The sequence below is a fragment of the Camelina sativa genome, chromosome 12 (genome assembly GCF_000633955.1).
Source record: "Camelina sativa cultivar DH55 chromosome 12, Cs, whole genome shotgun sequence".
Taxonomy (NCBI): Eukaryota; Viridiplantae; Streptophyta; class Magnoliopsida; order Brassicales; family Brassicaceae; genus Camelina; species Camelina sativa.
In genome coordinates, this window is record NC_025696.1 from 5237604 (window position 1) to 5262520 (window position 24917).

The window sequence follows — 24917 nt, forward strand, 5'->3', positions numbered from 1 at the left end:
CTTTGCACCTTGTTTATCGATCACACTTATCTCGGTTGCTCAATTGCTTCGTGATGTTGCTGGTTTTGTTCTCTTTACTAAAAAGTTTTGTGTGATACAAGACCTCGGTTCGAAGACTTTGATTGGAGCAGGGAAGGAGCGTGACGGGGTTTATCACTACGAGGGTGTTGTTGCAGTTCAAGCCGGACATATGGGCAAACTACAGACTCGGGATTTATGGCATCATCGTATGGGACATCCATCTTCTAGGGTGCTTTCAGTTTTAGGATCTATTGGTGGTTTTCTAATAGTGTAGGGTCTTTTGAACAATCTTGTGGTGTTTGTCTACGAGCCAAACAAACTTGAGACGTGTTTTCTTCAAGTATCAATAAAGCAGATGATTTCTTTTCTTTAATCCATTGTGATATCTGGGGACTCTATAGAGAACCATCAACGTGTGGAGCACGTTATTTTTTGACAATAGTTGACGATTGTTCTAGAGCTGTTTGGACAGTCTTGTTGTTGGAAAAGAAAGAGGCGTCCGATGCTTTGAAAACCTTCTACATGTTTGCAGAACGACAATTTAATAAACAAGTGAAGACGGTGCGAAGTGACAACAGAGGAGAATTTATGTGTTTGTGCAAGTTTTTTGTAGACAAGGGCATCGTTCATCAAACTTCGTGTGTTGAAATTCCTCAACAAAATGGGCGTGTAGAACGCAAACATCGGTACATCTTGAATGTGGCTCGAGCTCTTTTGTTTCAGGGCAATTTACCTAAGAAGTTTTGGGGAGAGAGTATTTTGACGGCTACTTATCTAATAAATCGAACACCATCTCCTCTTCTTCACAACAAGACACCCTATGAACTACTTTACGGTTCTCCTCCGGTTTATGATAATCTGTGTGTATTTGGAACATTATGTTACGCTAGAAGGATTGATCGCTTAAAGGATAAGTTTGACGCTAGAAGCATCAAGTGTGTTTTTTTAGGCTACCCAATGGGGAAGAAAGGTTGGCTTGTATGTGATTTACTTACGGAAAAGTTGTTTGATCTTACATATACCACGTAGAATTAAGATAATGTACATAATACCATGGGTGAGAAAAATATTAAATGTGGCAAATCTTCTTGATCTTATATATCCCAAGAAGATGTATATATTGAAGGCAAGTTTGTGGCATATGAATCTATTAATTTGTTATTTTTTGTCTTTAGAATTCAACGGGCTAGCCAAGTGATGAAGCATTGTTTGTGAATATATCATACATGCTCGCTAATGACAAAAACAAACGTTCTAATACAAAAATATATAATACAACTCATATAATTTTTTTTTGGTAATGATAGAAGTAATTAATCAAGCTTAAATTTCAACTTAATATTGAAAACAAATATAATGAAAATTTTGGTGAAAGTTGCGGATCGAATATACATATAAATAATGATAAATAGATTGGTTGATAGTATGTTATATAGATAGAGAGAGTAGTCCCTTTTAATTGAGAAGATGGCGGTCAAAATAAAGTCAGTCTTATCATAACCATTCCATTTTGGTTTTCTGATAAATAATGACTTTATATTCTGTAATTAGATTGACCCTATGACGCTAATTAATAGCAATCGATCGTCATGATTAAACCAAAGGAAAATGATAAAAGAAAAGTTGATTTTTGGTATTTATGATATAAAGGAGCAATTTTGTGGGACAAAGAGGATCGAGAAGAGAGAATGGTTGGTAGAAGAAAGTGTACGTCGAGAGAATAGATGTCGTGACGCATAAAAAATAAAATAATGGTTGAGAACGCATTGTTTAATAATTTTGTATCCATATTTGCGTAGTTGATCAGTAATGAGTGGATAAATAAAATATGGGTAATGCACGTTCGGTAGTATATTGACATAGTTTATTTTATTGTTCGTGGTCGACCTTGTCACATATACAGGGGCGGACCTACGGCAACCAAGGTGGTGGCAGCTGCTACCAATAAAAAAAAAATATATATGAGTTTTTATTGGTTTTTTTATAAATGTAAATAATTGCCACCACCAAAAATAAAAAAACTGCCCCCATCGAATGCAAAATTAACTTTTGTTTCAATGGTCCAATCATCTTTTGTTTAAACCTTTTAGAAGGCCAAAAGCCCACATTATTAATATTTTAAAATAAATAAAAGCCTAATTTGTAAACTAAAACTAATTAGCTTTACAAATTAAAACCCTAAACTAATTTTTTGTTGTCTCTCTTTCACGTCCTGGCGTTTTGCAGAGGAAAAAACAGAAAACTGGTAAATTATTTTTTCTTTGCTCCTTTATAACTGTTTATCAACAGTTCGACACTTTTATTGTTTGGTTTATATTATTTCAGAACGATGAAACATTATAAGTGTATTTGAATTACTGTTTTTTATTGGCAGATATATGTTTAATCGATGGTTATGCTTTTTTTTTTCTTTTGGCAAACACTGATGATTATGCTTTTATGGAATTTTTTTTCATAATTTAATGAATATAAAATTCATCATTTTTGAGAGATAGTTTAATGTATTCTTTAAGTAATTTATTTTACTGAATTCCTGTGATGACTGTCGACTGCTGTGATAAATTATTGTATTTTTTTCTAATTTTTTAACTAGTGAAATATTTTTGTTTTATAGATAAATTACCAATATGCAAGCCAATATGAAACGATTTTTCAAACCAATTTCTGGTTCAACGTCCAACACCAATGTCGATGATTTGCCATGGGATCCTGCTGAGAGGAAAGAGATAATGAGTTATCATCCGAATGAAAGAGACGAGATAAGACGCAGATATCTTGTTAGAGGTCCATGTCAACCTTATGATCATCCTTTTAAAAAAACAAAGATGAGTAATGCAATGAGGCGATTTAATCCAGCTTGGTTTGAGAAGTATGGTACTTGGCTAGAGTATAGTGTATCAACAGAGAGAGCTTTTTGTTTGTGTTGCTACTTATTTAAAGATGATGTACGAAAGAAAGGTGGGAATGATGCGTTTGTGAAAGAAGGGTTTTGTACTTGGAATAAGCCTGACAGGTTAGACACTCATATGGGTAAATCATCCAACAGTTCTCATTGTTGTGCTGCTGAAAAGTGTGATAACTTGATGAAGCAAGGTCAGTCTATTGTGCATGCCTTGTTTAAGCAAGACGATTTGGTGAAGAAGGAGTATCGCATTCGTTTAAATGCTTCAATTGATGTTTCCAGATATTTGTTGCGACAAGGATTGTCTTTTCGTGGTCACGATGAGTCAGAAGAATCTGCCAATAGAGGAAATTTCTTGCAACTCGTGAAATACACAGGAGAACAAAATGATGCTATAAGTAAGGTTATTTTGAATAAGGCTCCAAAAAATAACCAGATGATTTCTCCAAAGATTCAGAAAGAGATCGTGAATTGTTTTGCAGAAGAAGTAGTGAAGTCAATTATTGAAGAAATTGATTATGGTGTGTTTGGTCTGTTAGTTGATGAGTCTGCAGATATATCTCACAAAGAACAAATGGCTGTTGTATTCCGATTTGTTGATAAGAGCGGAGCAGTGAAAGAAAGGTTTATTGGAGTTGTTCATGTAAAAGAAACGTCATCTGCATCTTTGAAGTCTGCTATTGATAATTTGTTTGCTAAATACGGGTTGAGCCTGAAAAGGCTGCGAGGGCAAGGCTATGATGGAGCAAGCAACATGAAGGGGGAATTTAATGGCTTGAGAGCATTGGTTGTTAGAGAAAATAATGCTGCTTATTATGTTCATTGCTTTGCTCATCAACTCCAGTTGGTGGTGGTTGCTATCGCTAAAAAACACTTTGAGGTTGGTGATTTTTTTGATATGATTTCTACATTATTGAATGTAGTTGGAGCTTCTTGCAAAAGGCAAGATATGATTCGAGAAAATTATCGAAGAAAAGTGTAGGAAGGAATTAGTAGAGGTGAGATTAACACTGGTACAAGATTGAATCAAGAAATTTCGCTTCAAAGACCTGGACATACTCAATGGGGTTCTCATCAGAAAACATTGGAACAATTAGTTGAGTTGTTTTCTACTATCATTGAGGTTCTTGAGTATATCCAAAATGAAGGCGTTGAAGACTCCAAAAAACGTCAAGCCTATGGTCTTCTCAAGTACTTTCACACTTTTGATTGTGTGTTCTACATGCAACTAATGCTACTTATTTTGGGATTAACTGAGAATTTGTCAATGGCTTTGCAAAGGAAAGATCAAGATATTTTGAATGCCATGTCATTGGTGGAATCTACTAAGGGAGAATTGCAAAAGCTTAGGGATAATGGATGGGATTCACTTATGAATAAAGTTTCATCTTTTTGCGAGAAACATAATGCTGAAATGCTTGTCATGGAAGACGTCTTTGTTGATCCAAGGAAACCAAGAAGGAAAACCAATATAACCAACTTGCATCATTATAAGGTTAACTGCTTCTACACTATTCTAGACTTACAGCTTCAGGAGTTCAATGATCGTTTTACGGAGGTAAACACTGATCTACTTATATGTATGGCTTCTTTAAGTCCTCTTGATTCATTTTGCGAGTTTGACAAGGAAAAGTTGGTGAAGTTGGTTAAGTTTTATCCAGATGACTTTAGTTATGGGGAGACTTTGTGTCTTGAGCAGCATCTTGATATCTACATTGACAATGTACGCAGAGATGAAAGATTTAAAAACTTGAAAAGTCTTGGAGATCTTTCTTGTTTAATGGTAAAAACCCAAAAGCATCTTGCACATCCTTTGGTTTACAGGCTTTTGAAGTTGGTCTTAACTTTACCAGTTGCAACAGCAAGTGTTGAGAGATGTTTTTCGGCAATGAAATTGGTGAAGACGACTACACGCAATAGAATTGGAGACCAGTTTCTAAGTGATTGTCTTGTTTGCTATATTGAAAAAGAGTTACTTGATTCTGTCACAAATGAAAAAGTGATAGAAAGGTTTCAGATGTTGAATGAGCGTAGGGTAGTTTTATAAGATATTTGAGAGTTTTCATATGACAATTTTATATGTTATTTAAGATATTAATATTTAAATTTTTGTTATATATTTGCCCCCAGCGAATAAATTTTCTAGGTCCATCACTGCACATATATGCAACAAAGAAAAAAAGTTATGCATGCATGCAGACTCGAATTAATAAAAATTTTATACATTATTAGCATATAGTATAATGGTTTCGGTGCGTAATTCCTTTATCCAACTCTAGGTTCAACAAGCTGATCCAACTATTATCAAAATGGTGTTTTATCTAATCTGAAGAATATTATGAACTAGCGAAGACGATAAATAATGTTGAATAAAAACTTAAGATAATGTACTACAAGTATTATTTATTTAAAACACCCAAATATAATGGCGGGGAAAAAAGGAGTCTTTAATGTAACAATATATATACAATCCATACTTTGAATAGCAATATATTAACTGAATTTGGTGGTGAAATCAAAATAAAAGAAAATACATTTGTTTTTGGAAGAAGAAAATGTCGTCATAAAAAAATAAATGGTTTTAATAAAATAAAAGATTCTCTCACGTGTTGTTCCCTCTTAAGAGAACAAATGCACGTTGAGGGAGAGGTTTATTTCTTTTGCCTAAAAAGCAAAGCGAGCGAGTGGGTGAGAAATAGAAACCGTTATATTCGCAGATCCCCAAAAAAAACGATGATATTAATGATTTGCTGACCACACAAAAAGCAAGAGGGGAGAGAGAGGTACCTGGAGTAAATATTACGTACACTTATTAGGGCTGCAAATTGAGGCACAAAATTGAACAAAATTCAAAAAAATGGGTTGAATAAAATTGGGTTGAATAATATTCAACTCATTCATCTCCAAAATAGTGGTTGAACAAGTTGAAGATTTTTGCTGTAGGATTAGTTTATTTTTTCAACTTTTTAGGTTGAACGGGCTGAATAGTTTTTTCCAACCTCTTCAACCTTTACAATACAAATGGTGAAAATTGGTTGAATAATTTTTTTCAACCTCTTCAATCTCTTCAACTGTGCAACCATTTGCAGCCTATTTTTTATTTATTTTGGCTTAAAATTCATAACTAGCTATTGCCAAAAATTAACAAAAACGCAGAGAACAAAACAGAGTAATCTATACTAGTATTTTTGTAGCAGTTTTTGCTTAAAAATACTTTTTGAAAAGTTTTTACATTTAATGCATTAACTTTAATATTAGTTACTAAACATTTCAAAATTAATTATAGTAAAATTTAAAAAAATAAGAAAATCTTTCTACCTCATTCAAACATAAATATATAATTTCTTTTCATTTTTATTTGAATTTATATTAAAATTATCTTGAATAATTCTATAAATGCATTTAGTTAATAAAAATTGTGATTAATAAAAATTGTGATTTTTTTACTGCATATGATGTGCTACAAATTTTTAAAAAACAGACATATATTACTCAATAGATGAATAAAAAAATATGGGTACATTATCCTACATCGCCTAAAAAAATTGGGCAATAGTTCATAGTCATATTATAAAAGAGACCAAAATGATTCATAATACAATTGAGTAAAAAGCTTGATTTATCAGGAATTTAAACTTAAAAAACTTTTATTTGGCTTATTCTGGTTTTTTATTTTAAAGATTTTATAAAAAGTATAAAATATTATAAATATTTATATTTTTTAGAAAGTTAAACTTTATAAAATGTTAAAAATATTAATAATATTTAAACGTTTATGAAGTTTCAAATATTATAAATATTTAAACTTTATAAGAAGTTTAAATATAATAAATATTTCAACTTTTTTTAAAAGTTAGAAAACCTTTAAAATATTAATAATATATTTAACCTTTTACGAAACTTTAAATATGAAAATACTCAGCCATTTTAAGAATTCCAAGTATTATAAATATTTAAACTTTATAAGAAGCGCCAATCTTATAAAATGTAAATGGTTACAATCTTAATAAATAACATATCAAACAATAAATATTAAAAATTAAGATTATATAGTGCGAATTAAAATACCTCGGGACGGAGTTATATAGCGGGACAAGTTTTGTCGATATTTATATAAATTTAAAATATCATTAATTTGATGTTAAACGGGTAAAACATCATTTCATTATTTTGTTAACATTATCAGTATCCGAGAATAGACATATCTAATTAAATTGTTTAATAAATATTATATAAAAATAAATTATATTGCAGTATTATATGGTTTAAACTTTAAACTATAAAATTAACAATTATTATATAATTATAACATATTTAACCAACAAATACAATTTATAATTTAAATGTTTTAGTTATAAATAATTTATCCCGCGATGTACCGCGGGTCATAATCTAGTTATATATGATAGAGACAGAGAAGATTAAGCGTAGAGACAAATATTAAACCGAAATTGATTATAACAAACAAACAAACATAAACAAAAAGAAGACAATAATAGCCTGTTTGGTACAAACCCAAATCGTGATAAAACGACACAAACAAAGGTTATATCAAATGATAAACCCAAAACCCAATTACACATAATCCATTAATTATTAGAAGACAAGATATATATATATAGAGAGAGAGATCGGTACCAATCGATCAGTTTGCTTCTTTGGCAACGACGGAGCACAAGAAAGCCTCAAGCGCTGCAACACGTGCTCCTTCTTGCGAGATCTTACCATCACCATCTCTCTTATACGCAGCACTCCTTTTGAACCCGGGTATCAGTTGACCCATGGACATCTTCAAGTCCCAAACGAACGGAAAGTACTTGTCACGTCCACGCATCTTCTTAAACGATCTGGCACATCTTCCTCGAATCTCACACCCATAAACCTTAATTACCATATATATATATTTCCTCTGTTTCACAAAGAGTGTCATTTTGGCCTGATTTTTTTGTTTCAAATTAAGTGTCATTTTAAATTTTCAATGTAATATTAAGCATAAATTTCTAACTTTAACCTCATATTCATTGAAGAATATCAAGAGTCAATATCAATTTTAAGGGTATAAGAGATATTTAAATATGTTTTCTTAATTTGTGTGTAAAGTGTCAAAATGACACTTATTATGAAACAGAGGAAGTATCAAAAGTTAGAGATGATTTATTGATTTATAAACCACACACAAAAATAAAAAAAAATCCAAAATACTTAGAGAGGTACTGTAGAGGTCTCCTCGGCCAGCATCCGTTGCAATCTCGGGGGAATCTCTTTCATCTCCGTCAGATCCACGATGAGTACACGATTTCCAAGGCAAAAGCTCACCGTGTGAGCTCTGCTTCCCCTCGAGTAACACGACAAACCCACAATTAATCTTCTCCCATTGATACAATGTATTTACGTTTAAATACAAAATAGTAGTAATACTAGTGAAAGAATAAAATATCGAAAATGGCATAAAATAAATAGTTTTGATAAAATAAAATAAAGACTCTCATTCGTTAATTTGTCTTCTTTAACTAATCGTTAGCAAGCAAGCGTATATACATGATACATATAATTTCTATTGTTGACTAGTTCAATGATTAGAACTTAAACGAACACAAAAACTAATTTCTCGAGAATTAAATTGATTTTATTATAGCCAACAAAATAACATGAGAGACATTCGATTTTTTGTTTTCATATATATTTAGAGAATCGTGATGGTGTCCATTGGGGGAGGTTTATTTTTCGTTTTAAATATATAAATATTAAGCTTATTGAATCGAAATGCTTCTTTTTTATTGGTATATGAGAAAGAGAGAAATAGTCCAAACAAAAAATTAAAATAATGAACAAAAATTTCACAAATCAATATATCATTTAATTGAACTACATCTAGTTAAAACTTGGATATATAGACTGAAGCAGACTAAATGAAATGATATGAAAATAGCTTATTTTACATATCAATGTCTAATTAATTAAACTCTGACCTAAACTGGTCAATATATAATAACATTTTAAGAATGTTACTATGTTCACTTTTCAAAAACTATAATCTTCACTAGTATTTAAATATCGATCCATATATGGTTATGTTTTGATTGGATATCTGTTGTTCTTTTAATTTTCCGCTTCTCTTTCGTCACTTTATTTGTCAGGTAGATCCATAATTTTCCATTTGTCTTCTTTTTTCAATTAATTACATCACTCACACTAAAGCCCTTTTTTATATATATTTCCTTTGTTGAATTTCCAAATTAAAATAAAAGCTACTACGTATAACTTCCTTTCTAATTTCTACGTACTTTTTGTATATAACTTTCCAAGATATTTTTATTTTCATTTTTTTTCTCCTTCTATGAACCATGAAACGTGTGGTCCAAAAACTCTCCAATTCTACGAAAGATTTACATAATTACATGATCCATGATTCATGCGAGGAAAGCAAATCTCAAACGTTTGTGACATATTTTTTTTTGTTTTTGTTAATTTGACACTTTGATCTATAAAGTTGTAGTTCTGTATAATTTATTGAAAAAAATTGAATACATACTTTAAACTTAATAGGAAATTTGAAATTAATACTAAAATTAAACTTAAATCAACCATTCAAAATATCGACCTTATTAATAAATCAATGTACAATGTTATAAATCAACAATGAGTAAACAAATAAACAGAAAAAGTATAAATCGATGAACAAAAAAATTATGTCAACAGGTAAAAAAATCGACTATGTTATAAATCCACTAGTCATAACATAAGTCAACTGTTTTAATAAAAGTCGATGACAAAGATAATTAAGTCAACAGAAGTAAAAAAAACATAATGATTGTTCAAAAAGTCGACATTATAAATAAATCAACAATGATTAAAATAAGTCTAAAACATTGATATATATATATATATATTATAAAACGTTGATATATATATATATATATTATTTTAAAATAAATTTAAATCTAAATAATATCAACAAAAATATTTAAATTCTCTTTCTTTATTTAAAATTTTAATATCAAAAATTGATTCATGTAATTATTATTTAAATTACAATAAATACATTTTTGTTATAATTTATATTTATTAATAATTTATTCCGATTTTTTTTTTTAAATAAATTATTTTAATTTGAATTATTTTAAAATTAAATTTAATTTTCATGTTTTTCTTAATTTTATTTAATTGTTAAAATAATTTTTAATGAAAAAGGTATATCTGTCCATTTTCATTTCAAAATATGTAGTTTTCAAATAACTATAATATTAAGTGTAATTTTCAAATTTTTGTAAAAGTTTAGTATATTCTTAAAAATGTCCCTAATTTATTTGGTACATATTATCATTTCAACTTACGATCCTAATCACACACCACAAAAACGCCGTTGCCAAACAAGAAAGGAAAATATTTTATGGTAAAGAGCATATCAATCGCCAGTGATGGAACTGAATTGATGCCAAGAGAAAAGAAAACTGATCTTATCCGATATGCGGATAAGTTTTAAGACTAATTAAGAAGAGAAATGTCAAACATATGAGAGTAACGCTTAAATTAATAATGTCTGAGACATCAATCAGAATAGTTAGACATCAATCAGAGTAATACTTTATCTCTTCTTTCTCCAAGATTTTTCCTTTTTTGGAATCAAGCACAGGAGAACTCCCCAGCCCCTCAAACCACGAAGACCCAACCTCCCATCTGCAGATCTGAGCCAGGAATGATAACCTGTCACACTGACGCTGCCTGGAACTTTGAGCAGCACACTGCAGGGTTGGGATGGATCTTCACCTCCGCGGATGGTAGCTTCACTGCCCAAGGATCGACGCTTGCTCCACATACAAGATCTCCAGTGACCGCAGAAGCTTCGGCCATTCTACATGCAATCCAAGCCGCAAGGAATCTAGGTTTTTCAAGCCTCCACATCGCTTCAGATGCTAAACAAGTAATCGAAGCCATAAAATCGGGGTCTCCGCCCAAGGAACTCCACGGGATGCATCACGACATCCTCTCTTTGTCCTCAAACTTTCAGAAATTGTATTTCTCCTTTGTCCCATGAACCCGTAATAGAGAAGCTGATGCGATTGCTAAGCTTGCTCTAAACCGCCACATTGTAATCCCGGTTTAGCTTTAAATGAATCACCGCTTTGAACAAAAAAAAAAAAGATTTTTCCTTTTTTAATACGTATATAGTTAGAATTGAAGAGCAACGCTTAGAAAATTGCACAACATGTATTCAATCATACAAAAGATAGATGGTATAAAGATTGTTGTTTGTTCCGTTGCATCGTGTATTTTGATTCGGTCACAATTACATTATTGTTGCGATAACTATACAATATCTATATATAATAGCAAACTCATTTTTTAGGAAACTGCTGACGTTATCTCTTAATCTAACGGTTGAGGTTAGTTTTTTATTAATCTAACGGTTGAGGTTAGTTTTTTATTAATCTGAGGATTGTGGTTCATTAAACAAAAGGACGTGTCTTTCAATTGCAACTTTTTATTTGTTTTAAATATTGTTGAGTTTAATAAATTATTCCCCAAATTTGATTTCGTTCTTACGTAATATCTTCATGGCAGCGTTTGCATTTTTACCCTTCACCTTGCCATGAGAGTATTAACATCGATTAGAGAAATGAATTTGTTTTAATTCCCTAGCTTAATGGTTATAATCAAATTACGTGTGAGAAACCGAATGCTAAGCACAACTATTTTAAACGTATACTAGATTTTAACATGCGGTACATCGCAGGATTATATTTTTAAAAATAAAATAAAATTATAATTTTTAGTAGATTAAATATATATAAATATATGACTAATGTTTTATAAATTTTAAATGTATATCCCTTATATCTATATATTATAGGTTTACCGGTTAAAAAATTTAAGTTTACTAATTTAAATTGTTAAATTTAGAATATAACCGTGATATAACATACTACTGCTTGTTTATTTTACATAATCGTAATTTAATAAACTCAATTAGATATGCCTAATATTCTAAGTCGATGGTGTTAACAAAGTAATGAACTGATGATTTACTAACAATTAATGATATAATTTTCAGTTTTTATTAATACACAAACTCATCTCGCTACATACCTAAACACAATTTTTCTTCCTTGCTTAAGTAAGACATGCATGTTTATCAAAATCCAAATAACAAAAAATGCAAAAAAATATAGTTACATTAATTTTATGTATTTTATGATGATTTAAAACAAGTAAACTAAATAAATCAAACAAAGATGATAGGAAAATCATAATTTTAATTAAAAAATATTATTTTATTTTTCAAACAAAATCTTTTAATTGTGTTTGGTTATAAGGATAGTAAAGAATTAATTGAAGATATTGTAATTAATTTAATTAGATATTGTAATTAGTCATTGATTGATTAAGGATATATTTTAGGAATTTTTGTTTAGCCCAAAATATTGGTTTTAAATTTCAATTTAAAATTTAATAATAATGGTATTCCTTGTAAATAAGTAGCAACTCTATGATTTATTTGCTTAATGTCTCCAAAAATGTATATATAGATAATTTCATAAGAAAATAAAATATTTGTATGTACTTAAAGAGTATAGATTACAACTAGATATGTAAACATTATATGTTATTCAAAAATAGATTTAGCTTAGTCCTTTTTTATATTTACTTTTGTCAACATGATCTTGATATAGTAAAAACCAATTAAGGGAATAAATATTAGCAAGTAGTCATCAATATGTGTTAATATTTATTACTGAAAACTAATTACAAGACTACTTTAATTAATTTCACATGTTAGTCAAAAATATATTTAGCTTAGTCCACTTTATATTTACTTTTGTCAACATGATTTTGATATGGTAAAAATCAATTAAGGAAATAATTATTAGCATGTACTCGTCAATATGTTTTAATATTTGTTGCTGAAAACTAATTACAAGACTCCTTAAAAGTGATTAATTTCATGTATAATCTTCATATATACCTATATGATATATGTATGTGTGTGTTTGGTACAATATATATATATATATATATATATATATATATGTCGTCAATATAAATAATATATATATGTATATATATATATACATATTGTTAATGAAAATTTATTCAAATAAAATAATTGTGTGTCATCTATAGCTATTGCATTATATTCTTTGATAAATATACATATATACAAGACATCAAAAAATGAAGAAGAATGACAGAAAAATGTATAACAAAAACTTAAATTGAAAAAAAATATATATATATATATATTATTAAAATAAAATAATATATTATTAATTTTAAATTATTCTGAAAAAGAAAAAAAAAAGAAAAAAAATTATAAGTATTTTCCAATTGTTAAAATGACATTAATTTAATATTAAAAATTTATGAAGAAGTATATATACATATGGAGGATGAGTATAAATTTGATAAATATTTAAGGACTGTTAATCTATAGTAGATTATATAATACTTTATTAATATAATATTATTTTCAGTATTTACTTAGTTAACATACAATAAATGATTGGGAAGATGAATATTTTACCAAACGGGAACTAAAGTCCTCGCAAAAGCCTCTTGGAATGCCAATATGAAAATACTATCATACGGTACAATTTGAACACTAATTTATATTTCCTCGGTTGCCTCGAGATAGAAAAATATTAATTGGTTATGATAAACCTTATAAATTATTTAGTAATAAGTTAATATGAAAAAACATTAATTATTCTTATATGATTATCCAGAGTCATATCTCCAACTGTTTTGGATACCCATCGATCCACAGTTCCACACTATCGGCATCAAAACTATCAAGAAATTATGGGTTGGTGTTCAAAAATATGAAATTGTTACGTAGTTTAGTTGGATAGTTTAATAACTTGTTACGTAGGAAAAAAGAAGGCAATTGGGCCATACCATTAGTAGAGTTAGACCAAAATTTATTCGTCACTTCTCTGTTATAATTTTGGTTTTTGCAATTTGCACAACAAGAAGGTACTTTCAAAAATTCTAGCTCAGCTTGAAGGCTCTCTGATCTATTTCCAAAGACTCTAGCTTACCTAGAAGATTCTAATCTCATAGCCTTTTTTTGTGAAACCGTCTATGAAGTAATTTGTCTTTCGTTTTCATAATACATCTTACATAGTAAGATTATTAGAAACTATAGTTTATTTTTTGACTTTCAATCTATCTCTAAAATCATGATATATAGCATAGTGATTTGTGTTGTGTTAACCCATATATATATTTGCGCAATGCATATTGTTATTTTGTTATTCAGCAGATTGGATAGAGGTTTTTTTTTAATTTACAAATCATCAATACCGGTAACAAATATGTATGGTATAAATCTGTATACTATATTGTACAATATTTTATGAACAATAATGTGCCCTTATTCTGTGAGATTGGATTCTGGAGCAACACAAACTAAAATATTTTATGTGCCAGGCTCAAAAAGTATACTTTGGTCTATCTCATTGCACACATGCCAATATGTTCCATATCTTTCTTGTTCTCCTTATGATTTTCTCAATGAACTGGGCGAGATGCACGACCCAATCAAATTCGACGAGGGAATAAGACAAGTTCTCCGGTTTGATCATGAGCTTTCTTTCTCATGTAGAAGCAAACTACTGTCTCCTCCGTCACGGCGACGATTGATGAGACTCGGCTCTGAAAAGCTTCGGTCGAAAATATTATTCTTATCGGAAACGCATCGTGACGCCGTGCGTCTCGTTCTTGAGCTCCGGCCACCGTTTGCAACCGGAGTCGGAGCTTTCCTCTGGTGAATCGAATCAGACATTTTGATGAGTTTGCGTAAGGATCAGAAGGAGAGAAGGTTTTGTGTGTAAGGGTTTGCTTGGCAAAGAAGCGAATTTAGAATTCATTTGGCTTCAAGCATGTGATCTCATCCCGGCTGAATATCAGAATTACTTTCAAGCATCTGAGAGAGAATAGCTTCAGAGCATCCTTTGGCTTGCCGTTTTGAGCATAACAAGTTCTCATGGCATCATAAACGAGTTTGTCTTTCTTAGACATATATGTCTAAAGAGCTCCTCAGCAGACTGAACATCTCCTGATTTTGTGTACCCTGAAATCATTGTAATCCAAGAAACATTATTCTTATGAGGCATTGTATCGAAATAGGTTCCTTGCTAGTTTCATTTCCCTGCAATTCACATAGCCACCAATCAAAATATTCCAAGAAGCTGAGCTTTTCAAAGGCATTGCCAGAAACAAAGAGCATGCATTCCCCATGTCACCTTTTTCTGGCATAGCTAGAGATAATCAGATTCCAGGACTCTGCTGAGCTTCATCCACATCCCCACTTTCCAAATACCCCTGTAAAAGCGAGTTCCACGAAACTGTATTCTTCTTCTCAGCAATATCATCAAAAGCTTTCTTTGCCATCTCAATGTAACCCCTTGAGGATTCTTTTGACATAGTTTACAACATTTCTAGAGAACTCTTTAGTCAATTGAAGAGTTTGGTGGATTAAGATGGGTTCAAGATGGTTAAAACCGTTCACAACTAACTAAACATCTTTGAAGGAAGAACCTCAGGTTAGAATCCAACATTTGAGAAACCAACTTCTAAAATTCAAAGAAATCACTCTCCTTCTAATGCTCTGTTAATGGCTCAATTCCTATTTTCAGCTCTGTTCTATATAGAAAGGCCAATTTTGATTTCCAATCTAACCGGAGATGGAGAGAGAGACCTTTTAAAATGAATCAACGAAACTGCAAGAGAAAGATTGAAGAAGCTTGCTTGGAAGATACTTGAGAGAGGATTAGGAGGAGTTTGAGAGAGACAACGTGGGAACGACGGTGGTCGCGGTCTCGCGGAATGTGAGGCGTCAGCGGCGATATCGACGGACACTCACTCCTCCGCTATAAACCTGTTCTGGGTTTTGCAATTCGCACTAGAAGAATAAACTTTCTCAAATACTCTCTTCTAGGTAGAAGGTTTCTTTTTTTTTTTGGCACTGTGTAAGGCCATATTTATCGGTAGATCACCCCATGTGAGCTAAGTCCATATTAAAATCAAATTTAATGAATAGTGGCCATAAGATCGGCCCAATTGATCTTGAATAAGATCAGTTCTTGTCCTGATCTAACGCTGACGTGTCACACGGAAAAGCTTGGTTTCAATTTTTTTTTTCTTCCACATTTCTTTTTCTTCGACATTTCTTTTTCTTCTTCTCTCGCAAATGGCGACAAGGCGAAAAGGCGAGCGATTTGTGTTCCGGATCTTACTGTCGTCTCCTCTGTCTAGTTCCGGCCATTGAATCACCCAGTCGACCGATCTCCTCGTCTCCTCGTCTCCTTGTTTCGTCGTGTCCACCGATTCTCGTCGTATCCTCTCTCTCCTCTGTCCCCCGAAGTCAAGAGATCTCCTCTGTGTCGCCAAGCTTAAGAACTCGTCGTCTTCTCTGTCTCCTCTGTCTCGTCGGGTTAATAAACAAGGTAATCTCCTCTGTCTCGTCGTCTTCTTTGTCTCAGAGGTTGAATTTGGTCTAAGGAGTGAATTAGTGATGAAGTGGGGATGAGATTTTTGGTGGCTTTAGCTACAAGTATGCAAGTAAGATTAGTCTTTGATCAAATCTGTATTTGTTGTTGCTCTAGGGATTGGTTTTGATTAGGTTTGTTTGATGAAGACCTTTAGGGTTGATTCTGATGATATAAAATGGGGATTTGGTGAAATAATTTCAGACATAGATGCAACAGTTTCGTTGGTGTTCTAAGAAGAAGATGCCTTCTATTTCATTGGAATCTAGTTAATAAAGAAGCATTGATAGAGTTTTATGAGGATGAGTGGGTGTAAGATGTTTTATCTCTGATTTTGGAATAATGGTTATGTGCAGGCGCAGTTGGCAAAGCTCCCGAAGAATCTTTTGGCGAAAGCTTCTCTGACTAAGGCCACTGGACAAGTATGTATGTGTTATGGTGTAGAAGAATCAAGAATGTATAAAATAAATAATGACTTGTGTGTCTTATGGCATTTCTCATTTTCTTTAAAGGCGTTGGCGCAGCTTCCTCAAGTGATTTCATCTCTGGACGCTCATATAGAAAGTGGATTGCACAGGTTTGGATTTTCTTTGACTTGCAAGAACTACCCTATTTTTTGAACAGCATCCAATTTAAATCATTCAAAACTTGTATCAACTGGAGTTTGACTCTAATAGATAGCTTCAAGCCTTCAAAACCATTGACTGAGAAATGTGATGAGAGAATACTCCCTTTAATAATGAAGAATACTCGTGTTCTAATTTTGAAGGCTTTTCTTGTCTCAACACAGCGGTGTTCATTTGAACACAGTAACTCAGTTATTTGAAAACATGGAAAGCACACAGCTTCGTGCTCTTCGACAATCTAATATTTCCCCTGTGGTATAAACTTTGATCTAACAATTAGATGTTTCTTCTGTTTTTCTGTTACATTTTCCAGCAACCAATTGAGATTATCATAATTTTATTTCTGCATCTGCGCATTTGAAAATTTCAGACAGATGACAAGTAGTGATCTCCAAGATAGGCACATACGGCGTCTCCTACTTCGTTGTTCATTCATCTTCAAACGATCACACTTCCCTACTTCGTTTCCACAACAGAGAGAAATTTGTGGTGGTGACTTAATTTTCGATTTTCCTGGCGGTTCTGATTCCATAATAGCTCTGGTTGTTAGCTAGATTGCGACTTTTGATATCAGCTTTAATCAGATTCTCTTATAACCCAGACTGAAATCTCCAATGTTCTTTGTTATAATTGGGGTTTCCTGGCGGTTTTTTTTTGTATTATTAAATTAGAAAATTTGTTTTTATTTATTTATTTATATTTCCATTTTTGAAGTATGTTCTACCTTTTTAGTTATATTAATTTTAAAAGTTATTTACAATACAAACTTAACCTCTAAAATAGTTCACAAACAAAAAAAACAATAAGTAATATATGGCAACAAAACTGGTTTAGTCATATAATATACATTAAAAAATCGATTTTGGTAAAAGTTTGCAAAATGTTATTTTATAAAAGTTTTATAAGTTTGCAATTAAAATGTTATTTTATAAACATTAATCTATGTATTTATTAAACATTCTTAAATTTCTATAAGAATATTATATTATTAAATCTTAAGATCTTATACATGTTCTCCCAATAACTAACTTCTTAACAAAATTTCATAACTACTGATATTATATTATTTTTATAATATTTATACTCTAAGAACACCCTAAACTGATCTCCCTATAAACATGCCCTAAAACGTCTATAAAGCAAAATCCAAAGTGCAGTAGATTACAATTCACTTTTTGTTTTCCAACCTGAAATTTACATCAAATTAATAGTAGCTCAATTTTTTACTTTTCCATCAAAAAACAGTTAAAAGCAAAACTAAATAGTATAGTATAGTAATTTAATCCAACATAACCAATCTAATACGCTAGTATACTTTAATATATTAGAATCAATTCATTTTGGAACTGGATTCTCGCGAGTGAAATCATCGTCCTCCCTAGTCCCTACGCAACTATGCATTGGTGATTTACCACCGTAACTAACGCGAGTTTAATTACATGTATAGCTCGTCCCGACCGTCTTCTTACCATTTCGATCATGAAGGGTGTGAAAACCCAAGGGAAACAAGGACCAGCAGTCATAATCGAAATGGTAAGAAGACGGCCGGGACGAGCTATACATGTAACTTCTCTCCGTTTTTTTGCATTAGTTTTAATTACATTTTTTTAATGTATTATACATTCTAATACAGTAATACATACTATAGGCTAAAGAATGTACTAATTCGAATCTGCATGTCATGCATGCAGAAATTTTTCTTAGTTGCATGTGACAATCGATCTCGAACCATGATATAGCCCGGGATATAAGTCAAATAACTATTAAAATATACCACCGAAATATTATCCGATCCACTCATCAACTAAGCGGTTACATTTTTTTTTGGTTGTCAAATCGTCTGTGTCCCATAACTAATGGGTTATGATGTGTCACTTCCCTGTAAGTGAACTAAAAACAAAATGCTTTTGTTTTCTTTTTACACTAGCTACTACTAACTCAACTTATCCAAAAGTTTTAGCGCATGATGTATCCATTTTTACCCAAAAAAAAACACAGACATGATTTGACACTGGTACCAAAATGATTTGGGCCATCGAGGTATTAATTCAGGTGTGGAACACGTCACAATCACGTTGAGCAAATTTCTGTTTCTAACATATCACACATACGCGAACTGTCATAATTGCTATTAATCAAATTAAACCCCGTAGGCCGCCGTGTTATTACTATTTGGATGATTAAGAGAAAGAGATGTCATATTCAGAGGAAAAAAACCCTCCTTCGGCGAAAACCTTGATGAGTGAGAAACTGAGACGTATGACTCGAATCAATGTGTCAACGCCGACCTTTGCAAGTCTAAGAAATTTCTCCAAAAGTGCAAGAAGTCATGTCCTGTCGTAAACTATATGAGGAGAAATAAATTAAGGACAAGGCATAAAATTGGAAAAAGGCAAAAGCAAAAAAGCATGATCGAGAAGACATTCTCATATTCATGTGGTAATAGAGGGAAAAAAATTTCCGCATATTCAAGGGTTGTTGGTTCTCTATGCAGATTACAATTATTAATAAAATGCTAAAAGCCATATAGAGTAGTAACAACGTGACCTAATTAAACAATGATGAAACAAAATAGAAGTTTCTAGTTGGAGGAGGATTTAGTCAATCACATAGTTTGGATTTGAACAAAGCCAAAGAAGGATACCAGCAATATACCACATAGAATTAAGATAATTAACTAGATTTTAAATCGCGGTACACCGCATAATAATATTTTATAGCTAAATTTTTTAAATTTTAGTTACATTTGTTTTTTTATGTTAATATTGTTTGTTTTATTTAATGTTTAGATTGTAAAATTTTATTTTGATTATCAATTCTAGAATTTCACCCATGGTATAATTTGTTTTTACATAATCGTAATAAATCAACTTAATTAGTTATGTCTAATATTCTAAAATTGATGGTGTTAACAAAACAATAAGACGAAGATTTAACTCGTGTTCAAGCGTGGGACTAATGCTATTTCTGCAATATAACCCCATTTTATAACATGTTTAACATTTATAAATTCACATATATATAATATTTTAACTTCTTAGAAATTTTAATTATATCAATAATCATACCTTGAATTTTTTTAAATGATGTTAAAATATATTAAAAATAATGTTACTGTCAAAAAGATAAGTGTTAGTTTTTACCTTGGTGACCTTAGTTATTTTGTTGTCTTTTGCAAGAAAAAAATGCATAATAATCTCATATAACTTGATTAGTATCGACATGTATGTATTATAGAGCTCAAGTGTCTTTCTTTTTCCCCTTAGAGATAACATGTTTTAAACAGTAAGATGCTGTAAAAAATTAGTTAATAATATAAAATGATAATAAAAGAGAAACTAAAAAAGTCTCAAAAGTTGTTTATAAGTGGATGATATTGAATTATATGTATCTAATATATCAACAAAAGAATTAGCATATAATGCATATTAGTTAACGAAAAACATAGACATGAGATACGGATGGTGGTTTGTCATGAGTAGAAACTGAAAACTTAATTTTATTGATATGATAAACAAAAAAATATACAACATGCTAATTATGAAGAGAAAGGGTGTTTGACAAAACACTTAAGCCGTATGTTTGATATTTTGGTGATGCTAACTTGCGACTAGGAGCCAAGTAATTTATAGGCTCCAAATTAGGTTGAACGCAGTAGATTTAACAGTTAATACTACTAATTAGGGATTAAATGTTTGTAAAATTTTTGAGTATTAGGAATATATCAATTTTATCTTGTTCAATATTTACTGAGACTTTAATTTGTTTCTTTTTTCGGTTTTGCATATAGAGATTTAGGGGAAATTAATTTTGGAATTTAATGTGTTGAGTAATAATGACGCATATACAAAATCGATTTCAAACTGATTTTTTTTTTTCAGCATCGATTTCAAACTGATTTATAGGGTTCTGATAAAGGAAAACGATTGACTTATTTTTTTTTTGCTAAATATGTGAAAAAATAATAAATGTCAATGGCATAGGATTGTAAATAGTTTAGAACTCGGAGGTTTTTTTCAAAAAGTTACTATGAAAATGTTAATATAGATGTATATAATATCATGAATCTCTGAATGAGAAAAATACTAAATGTGCCAATTAAATCTCCTTGATCTTATCAGAATAACGTATATAAGGTTGCAAGACTCCAATGTCGAGTTGCATTGAAGACAAGTATGGGGGATGGCATGAATCTATATTATTATTATTTTTTGTTATTTTTGTCTTTAGTATTCAACGGGCTAGCCAAGTAATGAAGCTTTGTTTGTGATTTGTGAATATATCATACTTGCTCGCTTATGACCAAAACTAACATTCTAATACAATATATATATATATAATACAACTCATATAATTTATTTTTGGTAATGTTAAAATTAATTGATCAAGTTTAAATTTCAACTTAATATTGAACTCCATATATAATGAATTAATGTATGCCATAAAGGCATAAAGTGTCTGATCACTAAAGTTTGGCTATGAGTTTCATCATGGTATATTAAGTTTACTTGTAAGTGCTTAAACCAGATATGAGACTGATATTGTGGCTTCGGAGGTGGAGTACTGCTAAATGTGCGAAACATATATGAAATAATACGTCATTAATTACTGAACATATTTGAGACTGGCATAGTTAAAGAAAATACCCCATACTTTTATTTTTATGTTCTTGTTTGTGTTTAGTTACCTAATGATTTTCATGATTAAACCAAAGCAAAATGATAAAGAAAGTCGTTTTTTGGTGGGTGTATGATATAAAAAGAGTAATCTTGTGGGACATAAACGAGCAATGGTTGGTAGAAGAATTATGATTAGTAGATCCTTCACGACCACAACTTATCTTCCACCATTGGACCATTCACTAAGTGCATTAATTGTGTAAAGGAAGATAAAGGTCTTTTAGAGAAGTAGTTACTTTGAATTAGAAAGCTACGCTTTTATTGATTATAACGATTTTTTAAATTAAAATTTTGTTATTGATTATGACGACTTTTTACTATTTTTTCTATCATTATCACGAATTTATTTGGTTCCCCTCTCTGGTTGAAGCGGCAGACCTATTGAAACCAGGGATTACGTTCTCAATATCCATGTCCAAATCTGATATGAACGGAAAGTATCCAAAACCAACACGGAGGGATTGAAGCGATTTGTCATAATCTCTCACTCCACACCCGTAAACCTTCCCAAAAGTATAAAACACAGAGTTAGATCTTAGCCACACCAAAACATTTCATAAAAAACACACAAATTTTTTTTGAGGTAAGACTATTTACCGCAGCGTTCCCAAGCATCTTCACTAATTTCGCCGGAATCTGTTTCATCTTCTGTAGATCAAGAATGAGTATACTCTTGTCATGACAAAAAGCCACCGTGTGATCCACGTCATCAGTGGCATGACACGAGAAACACACCATCAGTTTGACTTTCGTCTCCTCTGCTTTTTTGAGCTCTCCTCGCTTGGCTGCAATCCAGCTGCGGACATGATTTGAGTTGATTGCGACCTTCGTCTTCAAGTTGTAGCTTCCGTACACGAAACAATAGGTTGGTGCTCGCCTTGGAGTTGTGGTTGGTTTTGGACTTCTTTGCTTTGACCAAATAATTTTTTAATCAGAAATCTAAATGGTTAATAATGCTAATTAGAGTGACTGACTGTCTCGACCGTGAAACATACTACTAAAAATGTTTTTGTTTTCTTTTAAAATATTGGTGTGTACAGTTTGTACAATAACTCATAGTTTTTAATCATTATAATGCAAATACTTTTCTAATTTGTGTGTTTTCATGCATTTTAGGGTTTTTCAGATTTTTTTTTTTTTTTTTTGTGAAATCACATAAAATTACATTTTTTGTAGGTTTATCAACTAATTTAATTAGATAAACATACAAATGTTAGTTTATCTGAATATATATATATATATATGTATGTATCTATTAAATTAATTTTATAATTTTGACATTTTTAAAACGAATACAGCTGAAGTCCCAAGTTATCATGATAAACTAAAAAAATATTTATTAATAATGGTTGATATATAGAACATTAACAAACAAAGCTTCATTACTTGGCTAGCCGATTGAATACATGCATGATCTTAATTCTAATGTGGTATATATATATGTGTGCATGTATCCTTCTTTTGGCTTTTTTTTTTAAGGGGTCCAACTAATATCTTCTATTTTGTCTCATCATTGTTTAATTATGCCACGTTGTTACTCTATATGGATCAAGCGTTGAGTAATATATGAGTCTATTTATAAATTTAGTGTGTGTCGACGTTGGATTTTCTCCAAAAGCGAGACATACTAAAACCAACCTTCAATTTGGATTTTCTCGTCATTGACATTTTTTGTTTAACTCCATCAATTATTATGAAGTCAATTCTTAACGTGTTTCCATTGGTTTATATATTTTCATTAGTGGATATACGTTTAAATATATTAGCCTTTTAGACTAGCAATCCATATTGCACCACATCTTAATCGCCCCATATCTTAAAATTAGAAGAAACAAATCTCTCCTTAAACGTTGCAACAAATTGAAATGTATGCTTGTTTCCACCAAGCGAGACCCCTTACACATCTTTTTGAAATGTGACAATGATTTTTACGGTATTGATGTTGCTGAAAGCCTAGTAGATATCAGCTGTTGGGTTTATTTGGAGTAGTTGCTAACAACTGATAGTATACTGAACTAGGCAATGTGAACATTTTGTTTTATAAATTAATAATTGAGTCATAACTCAAGGCTCAAGCTTTACAAAATAGGCAATTACCCATGGCCACAAGAAAAAAATAAAGATTTTAAAAATACAATAGAAGAGCACATCTTATTCAACATAGGCACCACATTTAAGTACAGTATTTGGGTTATCTGTTTACAAAATGGATGACGTCGATTAGTTTTCTTTATCCAACGTGGCAAAATTATACATGACGTGGCATGGAGTTCTTTGTTAGTCGATAGCCGGATTTAGCTAAACCGGATCGGTCTAACCTCGTGCTCCTTGGATTGTTCAGCCAATTGGACGAATTTTACATGTTGGAGTGTTTCTTGGAGAAGAATTGCGTCGAGTACGCTTCATCCATCTCCGGCCAAACTTAACCTGATTTTTAAGCCTCTGGTACGCTTTTAACCTCTGGTACGCATCATCAATCTCCGGCCCAACTTAACCTAATTTTGCAAACCATTTGTGGGAGAAACGACGTCGTATATATGTACTACAAAGTTACAAGTTTACACACTATGCGGGGGGGACGTACGGGAGAAAGAGAGAATCTCATATTATTGAGAAAATGTGTATATTCTAATAAATCTTTGTTTTATTCTGACTAATAGAAGTTTCTCACAAAAGACTAATTAAGACGAAGAGATACATCATACACGTATTGAAAACTTTTTATTTATCTATTTACAGTTTTTTCTTGATAGTATCTGATATGAAAATCATCATCATCTTTCTTCTGCGCAAATATGAAAATCATCTTCTTCTTTGGCCTTAAAAAAAAAACCTCTGTTATCTTCATTAAATACACTTTGTTTAATTTCTTTTTGGAAAAATGGAATACATGCACGAGTTATATATTGTTAAGACAAAACAAATTAAAGCTTTTTTTTAAGTATGTTGCACAGTCAAGAGAGTCACTCTAGAAAGCAGTATTCATTTAGATTTCTGATTACAAATTGTCGGTCAAAACAAAGTCCTCACAATCTTCTCCTCGAACCTTTCCATTTTGTTATATGTTTGATAATGACTTTGGAACAAAGACTTATAGATTACTTTTTTTTTAGTAATGTTAAAATAATTGATCAATTAAGAGAGGGTAGAATCTTCTTAGTCCTATTTGAACTAACTGATATATACGTGACTAAACTAT

The 24917-nt window shown here is 31.2% G+C and overlaps 3 protein-coding genes across 3 annotated transcripts in view; all 3 read left to right on the forward strand.

Annotated features, from left to right (window-relative positions):
* LOC104733201 overlaps positions 1-295 on the forward strand; it is a 1653-nt gene extending 1358 nt beyond the window's left edge. Inside the window, exon 2 of the mRNA XM_010452804.1 lies at positions 86-295. Within this exon, the coding sequence (XP_010451106.1) occupies positions 86-295 (210 nt within the window). The remainder of the gene's footprint in view (positions 1-85) is intronic.
* Positions 2641-4970, forward strand: LOC104733202 (zinc finger MYM-type protein 1-like). The gene is made up of 2 exons (XM_019233482.1): positions 2641-3803; positions 3906-4970. Exons 1-2 carry the CDS (start codon positions 2649-2651, stop codon positions 4968-4970), a joined length of 2220 nt encoding a protein of 739 aa, XP_019089027.1. The 5' UTR covers positions 2641-2648.
* On the forward strand, positions 14452-17755 carry LOC104757606. The gene is made up of 6 exons (XM_010449437.2): positions 14452-14524; positions 16085-16371; positions 16770-16835; positions 16926-16990; positions 17204-17294; positions 17410-17755. The coding sequence occupies exons 1-6, from the start codon at positions 14452-14454 to the stop codon at positions 17422-17424; spliced, it is 597 nt and encodes a 198-aa protein (XP_010447739.2). The 3' UTR covers positions 17425-17755.